The sequence below is a fragment of the Rhinolophus sinicus genome, linkage group LG09, assembly GCF_036562045.2.
Source record: "Rhinolophus sinicus isolate RSC01 linkage group LG09, ASM3656204v1, whole genome shotgun sequence".
Taxonomy (NCBI): Eukaryota; Metazoa; Chordata; class Mammalia; order Chiroptera; family Rhinolophidae; genus Rhinolophus; species Rhinolophus sinicus.
This window is the reverse complement of record NC_133758.1, coordinates 60,191,292-60,210,199: the sequence shown is the minus strand read 5'-3', so window position 1 is coordinate 60,210,199 and position 18,908 is coordinate 60,191,292. Positions and strand designations below refer to the sequence as shown.

At 39.2% G+C, this 18,908-nt stretch overlaps 1 protein-coding gene across 1 annotated transcript in view; it reads left to right on the top strand.

The window, feature by feature from the left end:
- Positions 1-18,578, top strand: part of HECW1 (HECT, C2 and WW domain containing E3 ubiquitin protein ligase 1) — a 507,225-nt gene extending 488,647 nt beyond the window's left edge. The window contains exons 24-26 of the mRNA XM_074339744.1: positions 1,121-1,235; positions 3,215-3,413; positions 14,508-18,578. Coding sequence (XP_074195845.1) covers positions 1,121-1,235; positions 3,215-3,413; positions 14,508-14,619 — 426 coding nt within the window. The 3' untranslated portion in view covers positions 14,620-18,578. The remainder of the gene's footprint in view (positions 1-1,120; positions 1,236-3,214; positions 3,414-14,507) is intronic.
- The last annotated feature ends 330 nt before the right edge of the window (positions 18,579-18,908 follow it).

Genomic DNA, 18,908 nt, shown 5'->3' with positions numbered 1-18,908 from the left:
TATTATGCTAAATAAAATAAGTCAGACTAGGAAAGACAAATATCATATGATCTCACTTATATGCAGAATCTAAAGAAAATAACAACAACAGCAAAAAACCAGATACTGATGCACAGATACAGAGAATAAACTGATGGTTGCCAGATGGGATCAGGGTACGGAGCTGGGTGGAAAAGATGAAGGGATTAAGAAGTACAAATTGGTAATCACAAAATAGTCATGGGGATGTAAAGTACAGAATAGAGATGTAGTCAGTAATGTTGCAACAACAATGTATAGTGCCAGGAGGGTACCAGACTAATCAGGGGATCACTGCACACTTGAAATAATATAAAATAATATGGAATGTCAACTGTAACTGAAAAGAATACGTAAGTTATTTTTTTCAAAAAGAAAGTTTAATAGCATTCTGTTTTAGAGATGGTGTATCCAAACAAGCACTCCTGTACATTATAGGTAGAAGTAAACAGAAGTTTGGTTTACTCTCTTTGAAAGATATCTTTGTGATATCCATATGCATTCTAAATGCATCTGCATTTTTTCATCAGCCATGTCTAAGAATTTGCCATACAGATGTATTCACACCTAATTGAAATGACTAATGTATTAGGATCTTCACTGCAGCATTGTTGATAATAACAAAAGATCTGAAACAATCTAAATATCCAGCAGTAGAGCATTGGATATCCTACAAAATCTTTATAACATTATTGATTATATTCCCCAAACTGTCTTTTGTAACCCCGTGGCAAAATAAGTGAAATGGTAATACTAAAAGCTATTGAGTCACTTCAAAGTGATTTTTGTCTTTAAAATGCAATGTTACTTGGAAATTTAAATGTGACTACAGAAAGTCAAGTCAGATTTATTCATAACATCATTCTGAGGAGGAATATCAGAGGTAGTGAAAAACATGGGACCTTTTTTGAGTTCCTGGCTCATGAATGGGTTGTGTTTCAAAATGTGTAAGTCACGATTTTGAACTTAAACATAATAGTATATTGAAAAAAAAAGTTGTAAATGATGGTTAGTTACACAGCTTAAGCCACAGAAGTAATAATAATGAATATAACTTTCAATGCGGTTGGACCTGTATGTGGAAGCCTAATCTGTGTTTCAGGTTATAGACTCTAGGCTTGTCTCCGTGTTCGATGCCAGGGAGCTGGAACTGGTGATAGCTGGCACGGCAGAAATCGACCTAAATGACTGGCGAAATAACACCGAGTACCGGGGAGGTGAGCTGGCAGGGCTTGTAATGATACAACTGTCACAGATCCAATTCGCTTTTTAAAAAAAAATTTATTAAGGTGAAATTGACATAACATAAAATTCACCATTTTAAAGTGAGCAAGGCAATGGCATGTAGTACATTCACAATGTTGTGCAACCACTACTTCTAGCTAGTTCCAAAACATTTTCGTCATCCCAAAAGTAAACCCTGTATCATTGAGCAGTTGTTCCCTATTCTGTCCTCCCCCCACCCCGGCAACCATCAATGTGCATTCTGTCTCTGTGGATTTACCTATTCTGGATATTTCACGTAAATAGAGTCATACAATATGAGGTCTTTTGTATCTGGTTTCCCTCACTTAACATACTGTTTCAAGGTTTGTCCATGTTGTTGTATACTCATATTTCAGTACTTGATTTCTCTTTATGGCTGAATAATATTTTATTTTATATATATTCCATATATATAAAATTGAAGACTACAAAAACTTGCCTTTTCTTGAATACATGTGTAGAGTAGATTCTTGTATAATATGCCTTCCTCCAGCTTCCAACCTGAACTTTCCTTCAGCTGACAGTAACCCCTGATGGTAGTCTCTGGCCTAATTTGGTTGAGTTGCCTCAGGGCAGGGAACACCGCTGTCCATGGGCCAGTTCCTGAGCTGATTGCATGCTGGCAGGGAATTGTGTCCCACTTCCTAAGAATTGGAGTCCTCTTTACCTCAGTGCTTGTTTCCTTCAACAGTGCTATCATCTCTCCAAAACCAGTTTCTAACCATTCTTACTAAATACCTTCTCACTGCCAAACTAGTCTTCCTAAAACATTATTTTCATCAGGCCACTTTCCTACCCACAAAACAAGCTACTTATTACTTATAGAAGAGGTCTTTGACAGTTTTTTAGTCTCAAAACGCTTTTCTTCATGTAAAATACTACAGAGAAACCCCAGTCAATACAATAGAGAGAGAGAAAGGGGTCCGCCATCTCAGCCTCCCTCATCTCCCTAATACACTCAGCCACAAGAAGCCTCTATGGGACCTCTAGGTCCTTCTTGGACTGGTAGAAAAACCACTGACCTAAGGTATCAAGTCAAAATGTCCCTGCCTGGCTGTTAAGGCCCTCTAAGACCCCCAGCAAGTTTCCTTTCAGTCTTCACCAGATCTCTCTCTATGCTTGTCAGCTTGCTATTCCCTGCATATTTCTTCCTCATTCTTGGTATTTTTTATTTCGCCTGCCAAGAAACGTTCTCCTCCTCCCCTATACTCACACAAACACTTTGCATACTTAACTCACACCTTACTTCTTTTTAATGAAGCTTTCTACCTCAGCCTCTCTTTGAATGTCCCTTGCATTTGTAGTCAGCAGCAAATCATTTACCTTAAGTAAATGACCCAAGCTTGGTCTCCCAACTGTACTGTGAGAGAGGTCCAATACTTCTTCATGGGCCCAATTTGTCTCAGCTCAGAGCTAGCCTGAGAGCTGCTGTTCCAAGGGCACCAATGGCTGCTGGAGCTTTCCAGCCTTTTGTAAGTCTTAGAGTCTGCCACAGTTTATAGTTACAAATCGCTAAGACATCAGAAAAAAGAAATACAACGAAATATTGTATTCACAGAGGGTTTATCTCTTAAAGATCCCAAAGATCTCTACCGAGCCTAGCCTCTATTTGTCTACATTTACATGAAGCGGGAAATGACTAGTAAAGTCCTAATTATTTAAATAGAGAGCAAACATTTCTGAGGACATTCCTTAGAATAGATAATCTTTTAATAAAATGGCTATTTTCTAAATCTGCTTTTATTTTAAAGTTGACCTGGTTATACAAATTATTTTGGACTTACCTAAAGACCATCATTAGAGAAATCAGCTGGTAAAAAACAGCTGTTCAGTTCTTGTCATGCCTGATATGTATCTCATCTCTCTCTCACCTCTCCTCCTTCCCTCTTTCTCCACATCCTCTCTTTCTCCTTCCTTTTGCTCCATGCAGGTTATCATGATGGGCATCTTGTGATCCGTTGGTTCTGGGCTGCAGTGGAGCGCTTCAATAATGAGCAGAGATTAAGATTACTTCAGTTCGTCACAGGAACCTCAAGTGTGCCATATGAAGGCTTTGCAGCCCTTAGAGGAAGTAATGGGCTTCGGCATTTCTGCATAGAGAAATGGGGGAAAATTACATCTCTCCCCAGGTATGGAGCTCTTGCCAACCTTTAGGAAACTTGCTGAAGAGGACAAAGTATACTTTTTTTTTTTTTAAATCTGAGCTTGGGTGATCATCCTTTGGCATAGAATTTTTTCCTTCTACTCAAAGTACAGTTGTATGAGTGATTAGTGAAACGTGCAGGTGAGAAGTTTTTGGGAAGTGAATTTAGGCCATATTTCAGTGATTTTTTTGATGATTGATGGCATTTGGGCTATAGTATCATGGTCCATGTGTCCGTCATGGGAAGGTTTCCAATTGGTGTGCAGCCCAATCTAATTTAAAAAGGAATGTCTACCTGTTTCATGGGGTGGGGAGGGGGGAGAAGAGGCTGACAGCCCAAAGTAACCCTTACCAGTTCTGTATCTGTATTTCTACAGCATATCACATGATCTTCCATAGGATAGTTATTCATGTACATGTTGCATTTTTCCTACTATGCTATAAAACCTGTGAGGATGAGACTGTATGTATCTCAAATCTTTACAGTGACTTCTATATAGTAAGCTTTTAAGAAACAATTGTGAAATAAATATAGAAAGGGAAGCCTTAGAAATCTAGGCCATTTAACAGAACAAATTCCTTTTAACATGAGTTTTAATCCCAAAACTTCATCCGTCCTTTCTATGCCCCTTTGGGTATCATATTCCTGATCAGTAAAATAAGGAACACTAAAGAAATATTTCTGTATAGGTACTATCATAATAAATACTGCTCAACAAACAGAAGGAAAGATTGATCCATATTATTTCTTTCTACCATGATATTTTCTAATCATAAAAAAGATTTATGTTAAATTCAGCTCTATTTTTACCTGGCCTCCCAGCTACCTTTGTTGTGGAAGGATTTACTAAACTATGATTTTTGTAGCTTTTTCAGACTTGACATTCTTAGAATGTCCTGAACACAATTCTTCTGATGTCTCTGGCATTAGGATGCCCAGGCCTAAAGCCTTGGCACAATTTTCAGCCCTGGCTTTACCCACTTAGTTCAGCAGACACTCAGGGCTCATTTGCATGGTTCTGCTGATGGCTGAACCTACTGAATTAAGTCTGGCAAAATAATAATAATAATAATAATAATAATAATAATAATGCTAAAAAGTCAAGATTTCCATTTGTCTAGTTTAGTGATAGATTTGGAGCATGAGGTAATTTACAAACATTCTGCTCTTATTTCAAAGAAATGAGTTTCTCAATAGCTTACCCCCATTGTGTGCACCTTGAGGAGAAGCTGACATACAACAAGGTACCAGCTCAGAGGGGCTCACAGTCTAGGGAGGAACATAACTTGATAGTAATTCATTATAACACAAGGTAGAACTAGAGGTGCACTAAGAAGGGAAGGTAAAAGCAAGTAGGTCAGAGATCTAATCCTGATTGACAAGAGAAGATGCCACAAAAAAGCTTGCATTTAGGTGAGTACTCAGGGGCAAGGAATGGGTGGAGGGAAGGTCCAGGCTGAAGCAGCAGCATGAGCAAGGCCTGGGATGGGAGTTGGCCAGCATGTGTTCAGGAAGGACCACCAGGCCCACACGGAGGATAAGCTATCTGAAGTGATACTGCAGTTGAGAGATGGTTTGGTGGGCCACAGAGAAAAGACCCTGCTGAGGAGTCTCTTTATTCTTTAGGAAATAGAAGTCATTTGGGGTCACAGATTGAGCCTAATTATATATTTGCTCTGGGACGCTTTGAAATATACATTAATATATTAACCCACACTGAGAGCCTATAAGGTGGACATTGGACTTATGAGCAGGCTCTTCATATCTGGGCCAAGGCACCTCTAAAAAGGCTGCTGCTCTGCAACCCCAGAGAGGGTTCCTGGGGGAGGCAGGGACTTTGCCCTGGGCCAGGAAGGCTGCAAGAAGCAAGTGCTTGGATGGCTCTAAGAAAATAGTGAAATTGAATAGTAACCCCTGACTAGTCTTTGTTGTACATTTTCTGAAGATCCAAGAAACTAAAAAGTGTCACCTATGTGTGGAGTGAAAGAAATAACCTCTGACCTCCAAGAATAATAGTTTGGGAAGACCTGGCATGACCACAGAGCAGGTGGTCACACACAGGTGGTTAGAAGCCCTGAGGCTGGTGGAAACTGCAATGAGTTAGGGTAGGGAAGGGCCCAAAGACTGGCAGGAGTGCCAAGCAGACACGAGGTGACCCAGGGCTTCCAAGAGACAGTGACCCCCAATGCTTACTGCCCACACTCAAAGGAGATGTGGTCTGGAGCTGCTTTCTCCTCAGATCTTCCTTCTACAGAAAGGAAACTGTCTTCCCAGATGAGAATGCCAAATAGTGTCAAAGAAAAATCCGGGTCATAGCCCAGACTAAATAAAACCTTCAAGTTCTTGCCTTCTAAAAACTGTGTGAGGGTTAGGAAAAGGGACGCTGATAGCAGGGGTTTTTAAGATATAATTTTACAGTATCTGGTGAAGAAACTTCATAAACCTCTATAGCTATATTTAAGAGAGGCAGGGTTGAGGTCAGGCAGGTGGCAGTCCTGGGCAATGAACAGGTCATCCGTGTGGACTCAGATGCTACAGTCTGGTGGGAAGACCTGGAATGGAAAGTCTTGAAGCCAGAGATTTTAATGTACCAGACATTTTAATAAATGTAATTAGATAGACGTTCAGAAGGTACAAGAGGTATGTATCTAGATCACTGATTTTCAAACTTTTTAAACCAGAGCCCACAGAAACTCGTGTGTGTGTGTGTGTGTGTGTGTGTGTATCTGAAACACAAGTTGTTCAAAACAACACTTTATCCTGATTATCTGAAGATGATTCACTCTGTTTTCTATTCTGTCCAATTTCATTAAAATAAAATGCCAGACAAAACCTATAGCTTAGGGGGAAATGATATAAATGGTATGAGATTCAAAGGAACAAAATTTTTGATCAAAGATTGAAAAGTAATGATCTATAATTGGCAGTGGGGAGTGAGAAGAGTGCTCATCCACAACAGAAAATGTGTTAGGGTGAGCAATGGCCATCTCCACTCATGAGGACTGAGAAGGGACATTAGGATTAGGAGGCCATGTTCAGACAGAGTTTAAGGAGGTGGAAGAATTTCTTTACTATGGAAAAATGGTTAGAGGAAAAATGGATGGAGGAAAGAGTAGCACAGAAGCTAGTCAGAATAGACAGTGTGGAGACAGAATAAAGGTGAGGAGAAAAGCTTAGGGTTCCTTAGGAACATTTGGAGTAGGAACCAGTGATAACAGAACTATGAGTCATGAGCAGGTTAACTGGTCTAAAAGTTACAAACAGAATTCTAGCATGAACATGCTTCCCCACAAATGTAAACTGAGCCTAAGCCAGGGTGGAAATGGAGATCTGGTTAAGTTAGTAGTTAGCTTTATCTGTAACAATGGTTCTCAAAGGGTGTGGGGAGACGATTTGCCCCCAAGGAGACATGTGTCAACATCTGGAGACATTTTTGGTTGTGCGGGAGGAGTCCTACTGGCATCTAGTGCATAGAGGATGCTGCTAAGCCCCTACAATGCATAGGACATGCCCTCACAACAAAGAATTATCAAGTTCAAAATGTCAATAGTGCTGATGTAAGACATGCTGCTCTGCAGGCTGTAAGGCTACAAAGGAGATATGAGGGAGACACTGGGAGTTTGGGAAAGAAACTGACAGCCATTGAGATGTTGTAGAGAAGCCAAGGGGAGAGAGAGATGTTCAAAAGGAAGAGCAGTCAAATGCTTTTAAAGAGCTCGAGGAGGTGGGAGTAGAGAATGGTCCTGTATATTTGGGGATCGAGAGGTTTTTTGAAAACCAGTAGAGTCAGTAATGATGAGAGTGAGTACCCATCTGGAGAAAGAGGCAGTAGTTGGGCAGTGGCAGATTACATGAAGGGGAGACCCATCTTACATAACTGGCCTCACAACTGGCTGAAGAGCCAGCAGCAGACAGTATTGATGGTGGCCTTTTTTGATGCTTGCTTTTAATCAACCCTAAAGTGGTCTCTACTGGGGAGGAGCAAGACTGTCTTTGGCACTGTATTGGTTAACATTTTAATCAATAACTTGGAAAAAATAAAGGAGACAGGGAGATCAACTATGTAGATGACACAAATTAGAAGGGTGATTAATACATGATTGGCACAATCCAAATTCAAAATTATCTCAAAATGCTGGAACCCTAGATTAACACCAGAGTAAAATTTGACCTGGCATAATGTTTTGGATGTAGATTAGTGCTACAATAAGAGGGAGGGATCCTGCTAGTGTGTAAAATAGGAAATAAAGTTCTGCATTCAGTCATTCTGTCTGGTTTCCCCATCGGGTGATGATGATTAGGGTGGGTAGGAGTGTAGCCTCGAAGAGGATATAAAACAAGATTAGCTCAGTAGCGGTGAATGTTATGATTAGGAATACTTGTAGAAGGATTAGGATGGTTATGATAGTTTTTTTGGTTCAGTGATTCGTTGGCTAGGTGATGTTGGCTTGCGATTAGTAAGAGTGGTAGGAGTCAGGTGGTTAGTATGAGTAGGGGTGTTCAGAGAGAGTCAGAGAAGAAGAGTACTTTAGCTTCGTGGTACTCCGAAGCTAAAGAGGAATTTAGGCTGTTGTCGGTGAATTGGTTTAGTATTGGCAGGCTTAGTAGGCTGATTATCAGGCTGTATACTGTGGGGTTGATTCAGATCATAGTGTGTTTTGATAGTCACATGAGGGGAACCAGTATAGTTGTAGGAATAATGATTTTTAGCATTGTAGTAGGCTGAGATTTTGTACATGATCAACACCATAGGTGTTAGACACTATAACAAGCAAGGATAAGCCCAGAGCGGCTTCGCAAGCTGCGAACACTAATAGCACAATTGGCATTATACTTGAGGTGGTGAGGTGTGTGTTTAGGATTATTACTGCTACTATAACGAATATGGATAGTATCATGCCCTCTAAGCATAGGAGTGAGGATATTAGGTGGGATCGATATAGTAGCAGACCTAGTAGGGAGATTGTGAAGGCTAGTAGGGTGTTGGTATAGATTAGGGCCATTTGATAATTATGAGTATATTCATAATTTAATGAGTCGAAATCATTTGTTTTATTTAAACTAATTATCATTATTCGGTTCATTCCAGTCCTTTTTGGGATCATTCGTAGGCTAGGCTAATGGCTAGGAGGGAGATTAGAAAGAGAGCTGTGGCAAGCATGACTTCTAGGTTGTTGGCCTGAGAGGCTCATGGTAGAGGCAGGAGGAGAGCGATTTCTAGATCAAACAGTAAGAATGTGATGGCTACTAGGAAGAATTTTATGGAAAATGGTAGGCGGGCGGATCCTATGGGGTCAAACCCGCATTCGTAAGGACTTGATTTTTCTGAGTATACGTTAGTTTGTGGGAGTCAAAATGCGATAGTTACAAGTAGCAGGGCCAGGAGGGTGTTTGTTAGAAGGGTTAATATGAAGTTTATTATTCTTTTTCGGGGTTTACCGAAACTAATTGATTGGAAGTCAATTGTACTGTTTAATACTAAAAGAATAGGATCCTCATCAATAAATAGATACGTAAAGGAACAGTCATACGACGTCTACAAAATGTCAGTACCAGGCAGCGGCTTCGAATCCGAAGTGATGTTTAGATGTGAAGTGAAATTTTAGTTGACGCAGAAAGCACACGATAAGGAAAGTCGAGCCAATAATGACGTGTAGGCCGTGGAATCCAGTGGCTATAAAGAATGTTGAGCCATATACTCCGTCTGCGATTGTGAAGGAGGTTTCGTGGTACTCTGAGGCTTGTAGGAGGGTGAAGTAGAGTCCGAGGAAAATGGTGATGAACAGGGCCTGGAGTATGTGGCTGCGGTTTCCTTCTATTAGGCTGTGATGGGCTCAGGTAATGGATACCCCTGAGGCTAGTAGGACTGATGTGTTGAGAAGGGGAACTTCTAGGGGGTTAAGAGGGTGAATGCCTGTGGGTGGTCAACATCCGCCTAATTCAGGAGTAGGGGCTAGACTTGAGTGGTAGAAAGCTCAGAAGAACCCTGAGAAGAAGAAGACCTCTGAGACAATGAATAGAATTATTCCATACCGGAGACCTTTCTGTACGATTGGGGTGTGGTGTCCTTGAAAGGTGCTTTCTCGGATGATGTCTCGTCATCATTGATATATGGTTAGTATGTTGGCTAGTAGGCCGAGGGTTAGTAGTAGAGTGGAGTTGAAGTGGAATCACATTACCAGGCCGGATGTTAGGAGTAGGGCGGATAGGGCTCCTGTGAGAGGCCAAGGGCTTGGGTTAACTATATGGTATGCATGAGTTTGGTGGGTCATTAGGTATTGTCATGTAGGTAGAGGCTAACCAGTAGTGTAAAGACATAGGCCTGGATCAGGGCGACGGCGAATTCCAGGATTGTCAGCAGGACGAGAATAATAAATGTGATGAAGGCGGTGGCTGTACTAATACTTAACAGGGCCAGTGTGGCGCCTCCAATCAGGTGAATTAGAAGGTGTCCGGCAGTGATATTGGCTGTTAGCCGTACGGCGAGGGCTATGGGTTGAATAAATAGGCTGATGGTTTCGATGATTACTAGCATGGGAATTAGGGGCAGAGGGGTTCCCTGTGGTAGGAAGTGGGCCAAGGAGGCTTTTGTCTTGTGGCGGAAGCCTAAAATTACAGTTCCAGCCCATAGGGTGATAGCCATGCCTAGGTTTATGGATAGTTGTGTGGTTGGTGTAAAGGAGTGGGGGAGAAGTCCCAGGAGGTTTGTCGAGCCGATAAATAGAATAAGAGACATGAGTATTAGTGTTCAAGTCTGGCCTTTGGGGTTGTGAATGGCTATTATTTGTTTCGATGTCATGTGAATTAGTCATTGTTGGATGGCGACGAGACGGTTGCTAACTAGTCGGTTTGTTGAGGGAAAAAGGATTGTGGGAAATATAATAATTAGAATGACGATGGGAAGACCCATTATCGTTGGGGTAATGAAAGAGGCGAATAAATTTTCGTTCATTTGGTTTCTCAGGGGGTGTTGTGTTTTGATGACTTGACTTCTAGGGGTTCCGGGTTGGAGTGGAAGGAGTGTTTTGAGACTTTTAACTGCATTATGATAAATAGGGTGAGGATTATAGAGAGGATGGTGATCAGTCATGTAGACGTGTCTGGTTGTGACATTTCATTAAGGCGGGGGTTGGTCCTCAGTCTTTAACATAAAAGGTTAACACTGCTTAGCTTCTTAATAACTTTATACTATTGATGACGATCATTTTTCAAAGTGTTTGAGTGGGACTAGTTAGAGGACAATTGGCATAAAGCTGTTTGATCCACAAATTTCTGAGCATTGGCCGTAGTAAAGGTCAGGTTGAGTAGATAGGAGGGTTGTTTTGTTTAGGCATCCTGGGATGGCGTCTGTTTTTAGGCCCAGGAAAGGCACGGCTCATGAGTGCAGGATGTCTTCAGATAAGATTAGTATACAGATAGTCATTTCTATGGATAGTACAACTCGATTGTCCACTTCTAGTAAACGGAGCTCGCCTGGCTTTAAATCGGATGTGGGGCTCATATATGAGTCGAAGCTTAGGTCTTCGTAGTCTGTATATTCGTAGCTTCAGTATCATTGATGTCCTATAGTTTTAACGGTCAGGGATGGGTTATTGATTTCGTCTATCATATATAAAATTCGTAGAGATGGGAGAGCGATTATGATAAGGATAATGGCTGGGAGGATCGTTCAGATTGTTTCTACTTCTTGTGCGTCCATCGTGCTAGTGTGGGTAAGACTAGTTGTCAGTATGAGTGAAATGATGTATAGCACTAGGGAGCTGATTAGGAAGACGATTATCAGGGTGTGGTCATGGAAGTGTAGTAGTTCTTCTATGATGGGTGATGTGGCATCTTGGAAGCCTAACTGGAAAGGGTACGCCATAGAGATATAAAGGGGTTTAACCTATAATTTAACTTTGACAAAGTTATGTAAATTTTACTAATATCTCTCTGGTGGAGAAAGACATAATGGATATGATGTTGGCTTGAAACCAATATGAGGGGGTTCGATTCCTTCCTTTCTTACTTTGGGTTTACGTAGGTAGGCTCTTCGAATGTGTGGTAGGGTGGGGGACATCCATGCATTCATTCGAGGTTGGTTGTTGTAAGTTCAACTGTCGATACTTCTCGTTTTGATGCGAAGGCCTCTCATACTATAAACACTATTAGGATTACTGCTGTGAGTGAGATGAATGACCCTATAGAGGATACTGTGTTTCATGTCGTATAGGCGTCTGGGTAGTCGGAGTATCGTCGGGGCATTCCAGATAGCCCTAGGAAGTGTTGAGGGAAGAAGGTCATATTAACCCCTACGAACATGATGAGGAAGTGGATTTTTGCTCAGGTTGAGTCTAGCGTATAGCCAGTGAATAGTGGGAATCAATAAACGAAGCCACCTATAATGGCGAATACAGCTCCTATGGATAGGACATAGTGGAAATGGACTATGACATAGTATGTGTCATAGAGTATGATGTCTAGTGATGAGTTAGCTAGTACAATCCCTGTTAGGCCTCCTACAGTGAATAGGAAAATGAAAGACTTATGAGGTGTTCCAAAATAGCAAATGGGAGATGAGGGTGATTCATTTGTCCGTAGTCATGTGAAAAAGACTTAGGGTCTTAAGTCCCCACAAAGGTAATGCAATTTCTAAAATCATTATTGCAACTGTGTTTGCATCATTAAGAGAATCTTATGTTTAAATGATGATTCAAAGTTTATAAAAAGCATTGTGTGTGCTCTATCATCACTGCTCTCACAACAAAATCCTCTGAACAGCATAGTGTATGTATTATTACTCCCATTTCAAAAGTGAGAAAACTGAGGATCAAAAAGATTGACATTACCAAGGTTATAAAGCTCTTAAGTAGCTAGAATGTGATCAGAATAGAGGTCTTCCAACCTCTGGTTCCATGCTTTCTCCACCACCAATCCCACCTGAGAACACTGGGTTCAGTGCACAGGGAATGAGGTAAGCAGACGCTCTGTGCTGTCAGAACCATACCTGGAGGGTGGTGAGCCCTTAGGGATGCTGAATCAGATTGTAATTTGATTGTGTTCATCTATTCTAGTGTACAAACTAGAGTTTATTTAAGGGAATTAACCAAGGCTGTAGATAAGTGCAATAAAAGCAAATCTTGAAGATACTCTGCATGTTCAGACTAGGTCTGGAAGAGGTACAATTTGCTACTGCTTTCAGTTTATTCCCAGAAATTATCTTTTACAGAATTAATGTATTTTGTAAATATGGGATTTTTGTCCTGTAATATTTCCACTCATGAGTGCCAGTTATAATGACAGAGGGAAAAAGCCAAGAAGATGATGTCTCCTTATGTCTTGCTCCTGGCTAATTCAGCAGTTCCAAAAGCACGGTTGGGATGTTTCTGTCCCACTTAACTTGGTTAGCCATAGCCCAGAGTATGTCCTAGTTTCAATCTTTCTAAACATAGAGAAGGACCACTGTAATTGTTGTCCTTTACTGAGTATTCTTCCACTTTTTCTCAAACAAATAAGTTTAGGTAAAATATTTTATTTTATTTTGAAGTCAACATAGGCCTATTTGAATCTCAGATAATAATCTGAGATCTCTGCTAATCTTGGTCTGTTTTTATGTTTTATGTTTCTTCTAGTTAAATCCTTAAGGCCTAAGGCCATATACTCTACTAACCTGTGCCTACCCTTGGAGCTTGGGGTAGGGGTAGGGCGTGGGATGTAGTTGTCGAAGGACAATGAGGGAGCTGTTACCAACAGGAGGAATGGATGCTGGGAGGCAAAAACAACTGCATGCACTCCAGATTCTCCCTGTGCAGGAAAACCACCTTTCCTCTCCCCTCTTCCCCATCCCACAGACAATCTCCCTCATACCCTGAGCACTGGATCAGCCTGACCTGGGACTGTGAAAACAAAGTTATCGATAATACACAATTTCCCTGGGGATCTTATAATTTTAAAGAGTTTAATATCCCAAATAAAATTCTAATGAAGTGAGAATGTTATTTTTTGGTTAGGATTTTGTTTAGTTTTATTTAAGTGTATGTTTGTTCAGTGAAATTTTTTGGAATTATTTTATGTTATTTTGTTTTATTTTATCTTATAGTCCCCTTTTCTGTGCTGGTTGGCTTCTCAAACCACCATTTCAACCCACCACCCCTTCCTGGGAGGAAAAAGTGTTAAATTAATCTTCAGCTGCACCCATCCAATTTTCTCCCTACTTTGGTACAGGACGTGACATCAACCAATCATTCTAAAATAAAATAAAGAACCCCTGACAGGGAGCAGCTAGTCGGGCTGATTTGAAGCTCCACAAGAGGATTCTATGTGTCTTGGGCCTCTGAGCCCTGCACGGGAGACACAGGGTCTGGTCCTGGTCCATGTGTCAGCATATGGAAGGGAAAGCCATTCCTTGTCTAGGCCAGATGCTGACATGCATGGGTCTGCAGGATGAAGCACATGGCAAGTAAAGCAGAAACCAGGGCAGGTGCATGGGGATGTTTGAAGCACGCAGGGAGGACTATCCCACAAGCTCAACTGTTCTTGAAAATACAGCATATCTCCTTCAGGTTAGGGCTGTCAAACTGGGGCCTGTAGAGGGGCTAGACTGTCTCCAGGATACTCCTGACTCAATAAAGCATTGTATTTCAGACTTCCAGGGCGTCTGTTGGCACTTCTAAGTCGATGTACATGGTTTACTGAGACCCAAGAGTTAGAACTGGGCAAGGAGGCTTGGGAATAAGATCCTCTAATACTAATTATATTTCTGCCTCCTTCACTAACCACATCCAAGTTCATATCTCAATTGCAAAATAAAGGTGATACCATAGAGTTTATCGTTAGTTTGCCAGTGTAATTCTGGTACAGTGTGGTTTGCTTACAAATGCAAACTTCCCGTTTCTAGTTATTCCACTCCCTCACTGGTCTATTCATGTCTAGAAGACTGTTATGGTTCTTAGTTTGCAATGTGTTATGGTGATCCTAAATCGTGGTTCTACTCACTTTCAATATACTTTTGATTCACAGCTTCAGACTAATCATACATACATCCAAACCAGTTGTATCATTGAAACAAACAGCTTCACCAGTCTTTTCTCCCACACTCAGGGCACATACATGCTTCAATCGATTGGATCTGCCACCTTATCCCTCGTACTCCATGTTGTATGAAAAGCTGTTAACAGCAGTAGAAGAAACCAGCACCTTTGGACTTGAATAAAGAAATGGAAACTCACCTGACATTTTCCTGGGCAGTTATGTCACCCTTTCTGGGATAATCCCCCTTTCCCCTTTCCTTCAATCAATTCTTCTTTGATTTTGGTATTCCATGATTTTTATTTTCAAACCAAATCAGGATTGACAAAAGCTGTGCATGAAGAACTGCCTTCTTCTAAGATCTAACCTTCAGGCATATCTCCTCTATTTTCAATGAACTGCTAGCCTGTATGCAATATTAAGAAACAGCTGTCTCAAGGTCTGTGTATATATCTCCACATACCTCCATTACTAACAATGAAATATGAATGCAAGTTATGCTATACTTGACCAAATGGTAATAAATGTTTACTTCCATTTATATAATTTAAGGAAAAATTTGAGCATTAAGCATTCCAAGCTTTTATACGCCCATGTGTTCTGAGCAGAGCCACATTTTAAAAAATCATTTCTAACAACCAACTCCAGAACTAGGAGTTGATCACCCTTTTCTTTCCCTCCCACTTTACTTTTCCCTGTGCATATTATCCATGCCAAAATAGCAGTGGAAAACCAAAAATTTTTATACATTCAACTCATGATTCACATGTGGCATGAGTCCCATCAGCTGGAACTAGCCTAGACATATGGTGCAAATATTACATTTTCCAAGAAATAATAACAGCAAGACAAACACCTGCTGATTTAATGCAGTACATCCCAAATAGTTGTGAGTATTGTGGCTCAACTTGAGCTTAGAGCAGTCTAGGAGGGACATGCCCCTCATGAATACTTACCACACTGAAGTACAAACTTGTGCACAAGGATATCTCATTATGTAATGATGAGGCTCCTATTCCCACTGTATTGTGTAGAATGTGATAAAGCAAACAAGAAGAATGGAAGAAGGTCATAGATTGGTTTGAATACCTGAGTTATGTACTGTTTTGTTCTGTTTTGTCTAATCTAGCTACAGTTCTCCCACACAAAGAGGAAAAAATGTATAATCTCATGACTTCTGTTAAAGCTAGGTAATTATTTGCATGGCAAACAAATTTTTATTTTAACTTTTATATTGGTTTTTTCATGCTGTTTTATTTTTTTCTTAATTATGGTGTTCAAATTCCTTCACATCTGATTGTCCACAGGAACCACACTGAAAAAGCTGCAGATAGTGATGGTGCTTGTTAGGGGTCAAGGGCAATACAGTACTTCTCCTTTGTCCACTGTGGTCCTCCCAGAGCAGAGACCTAACATCTCAAAGTCATGTGGATTTGTGTCAAAATAGACATCCATTTTCTTTTAGCATTCAGTAAAGGGATATCCCAGAAAACAGTGTTTTTAGAAAAATAGTTGCAGGCTCCAAAGACATTCTAACCTCTCAATTACATTTGGAATAAATGCAAGCATAATAGTCATTTGCTATTTTTCTAACCTTATTATCCATGTTGTCTGAAATATGTCATAAATGAAAGTGTTTTTCTTCACTGGGAAAAGAAGAGCTAAAGGGGCCTATTGTTGAAATGTCACATTGTTGTTTTTAATATAGAAACAGGAAGAAATGTGAGAAATGTAAGACAAAGTTAATTTCATATGAAGCCATGTCTTGTGCTCATTATGTCAATCTGTGTCTGGACAGTGCATTAATTATGTTCCCTGCACTCCAAAATGAAACATTCTTTTAGTAAGAATTATTTGCAATGCCCAGCACCCCCTGTTGCTGTGTATTTATTGTCAATCAGGGAATATATATATATATAACTTTAGCCTTCAATTATTGTCTAAAACGAATATTTACCAAGATAAAATGGAATGTGTAAGTTATATAATATAGAATTTGAGGGATCTGTAAAATTCAGTACACATTTTAATATCTGAAAAATTATGATTCCAATGGAGCCATTACTATTTATTTATAAAATCAGAACATAAGGATTATGCAAATCGTTTCACCATTCTAACTCTTTAAACACATGAAAGTATAAAATTACTGCTGAAATTCTCTTTTAATACATGACCATATATTCTTTAACAGTAAGTATATTTTTGTGCAAGCCAATAAGCTGGACCGTCTAGTATAGGAGGCATCTTTCACTTTTAGAATTTGGTGAGATTTTATATATATATATATATATATATATATATATATATATATATATGAATTAATGAATATATACACATATATTCATTAATTCAAACACTCAATTCATTTTTTTAGTAGTTATTTGTTAGTCATTGGCAAGGGAGACACGTTCAAATGACGAAACCTGCTCCTAGGGAGCTTTATAATTTACACAAATGTCTAATTAATCTATTAACTAGATTAATTAATGTTTATTCTACCCATATTCAGAAGAAACAAGGTATCCTAGAAATTATATATAGATGGATAACTTAGTCATAAATGGTTTTTCAACTAATTTTTTCTTACCTGTCCCCACCCTCAATGCCATGACTCTGGATGTATCCCACCAAGCAAGCATTACAGGAACAGTATTTCATAAAAGCATAAAATTCCAAAAAAGGAAACTCTGGTGTCAGAGTCAGCTACAGAATGGAAAGCTTCCTTAACAGGGTTCCAGTTTCCATTGTAACCTTCCACAGAATCCTTAAAACAAAGAGGAGTACAGACCATTATAGAAAGATCGTTTTTATTTTTCTATGTCCCTAAAGATATTTCTTTAGTTTATATTCCCTCATATATGAGGCTGATTTTTAAATTATGTATAATTTTTATTATATAATAAAACAGCTATAGGAGTAAATTATGCTATTAACTTTGGGAGGTATAAACCACCCAAATCATATAATTCAATCGGCAAGGCAGATCTATTTATTACCACTTGTTTGTTTTTTGTTTTTTTTTTAATTTAAAGTATGAGTTTTCTCCATGGAGGCATACTATAAAATCAATCACTTATAAACAACAATTCCCCTAAAGCAAGATCTTTTAAAACTGGTTTTATTAAGAGTGTATTAACCTTAATTGAGGGGGAAAAGAACAATAAATAAGAGAAAACTGCCTTTGAAATGTTATAAAGTATTAAAATAAGAATTTCATGAACATCACATTTTCTATCATATGAAGATGATAATCCTAAAAATACAAATTGATTATGTATATTCAGGAGAAGTATTCTAAATCTGCTGAGTTCTTTGTAACTTTCTGTGTATATAAGTTGACAGCGGTTGTGAAAAAATTTTAACCACCATTATTGTAGCACAATTTCTTGGATGGAAAAAATTAAGACAGATATATGATTTTGGGGTAGGCTTTAAATATGTAAAATCTAAGTATTTTCTCTTTTAATACCTGATCATATGTCCTTTAACAGTAAGTATATTTTTGTATAAGCCATTGAGCTGGACTTTCCAGGACAGTTAAACTGTTAAATCAATGGCATTGTCAGTCCATGTGTCAAACCATGTGTCTAAAATTTAGGTTCAGAAATTTTTTCAATTGCCACAAATGCTTTCCCAGTCAAGATAAAACACTTTCAAATGAAAGTAGTTGGAACTTTACATAACAAATGTGGTGCTTTATTATTATTAATATTATTATTACTATTATTATTATTACTATTACTGTTATGTACTTCAGTGTTCATTTAAACTACTGCTGCAATTCTATATTATAAAAATCTAGGATGGATGTTTCAGCCATCATAAGGTCAAAAGAGAAAGTGTTATTTTCCTGTTAGTGACATGTAGTCCCTTTGTTCCAATAGAAAAAAAGTTGCCCAGAGGTAATAGATACAGTAAATATCATTCCATTAGCCTACTTCTTGCAGTTTCCAATTTATCAAAGGAAATATCTAAAACAATTTTGTTGAAAGTCTTTGTTCTAGTCAATAGCAGACATCTACCTTATTAGGCTGATTTTGCTTACATCAACAAGAGAAATGTCACATGATACTCAGGCCCAGCTTTCTCTTCCCTCATAACACCTTCAAGGAATGTCAATAAACTCACTTTGGTATGGCATTGTGTGTGCTCCTTATTGCAAACAGAAGTCTAAAATAATGCATAATAATTTGTTCTTACTGAATATAAGGAATAAAACAACACAGAAGGTTACCACCTGCTATGATAAACAACCCGTGGAAAAATTATTTATCAAATAAGCATAGTATGTGCTCAAAAATCCATGAATAAAGGAACAGCTTTTTAAACAAGTTCCTTGTGTATGCCTGTCAGAACTGCACATAAACCACATGGGCTTCATTTGGTGAGTGTCCTTTATGTTAAACCAGGCATACATGGGCTTATTGGATTCATACCTGTTGAGATGCTTTTACGAAAGCTTCAAGCCAC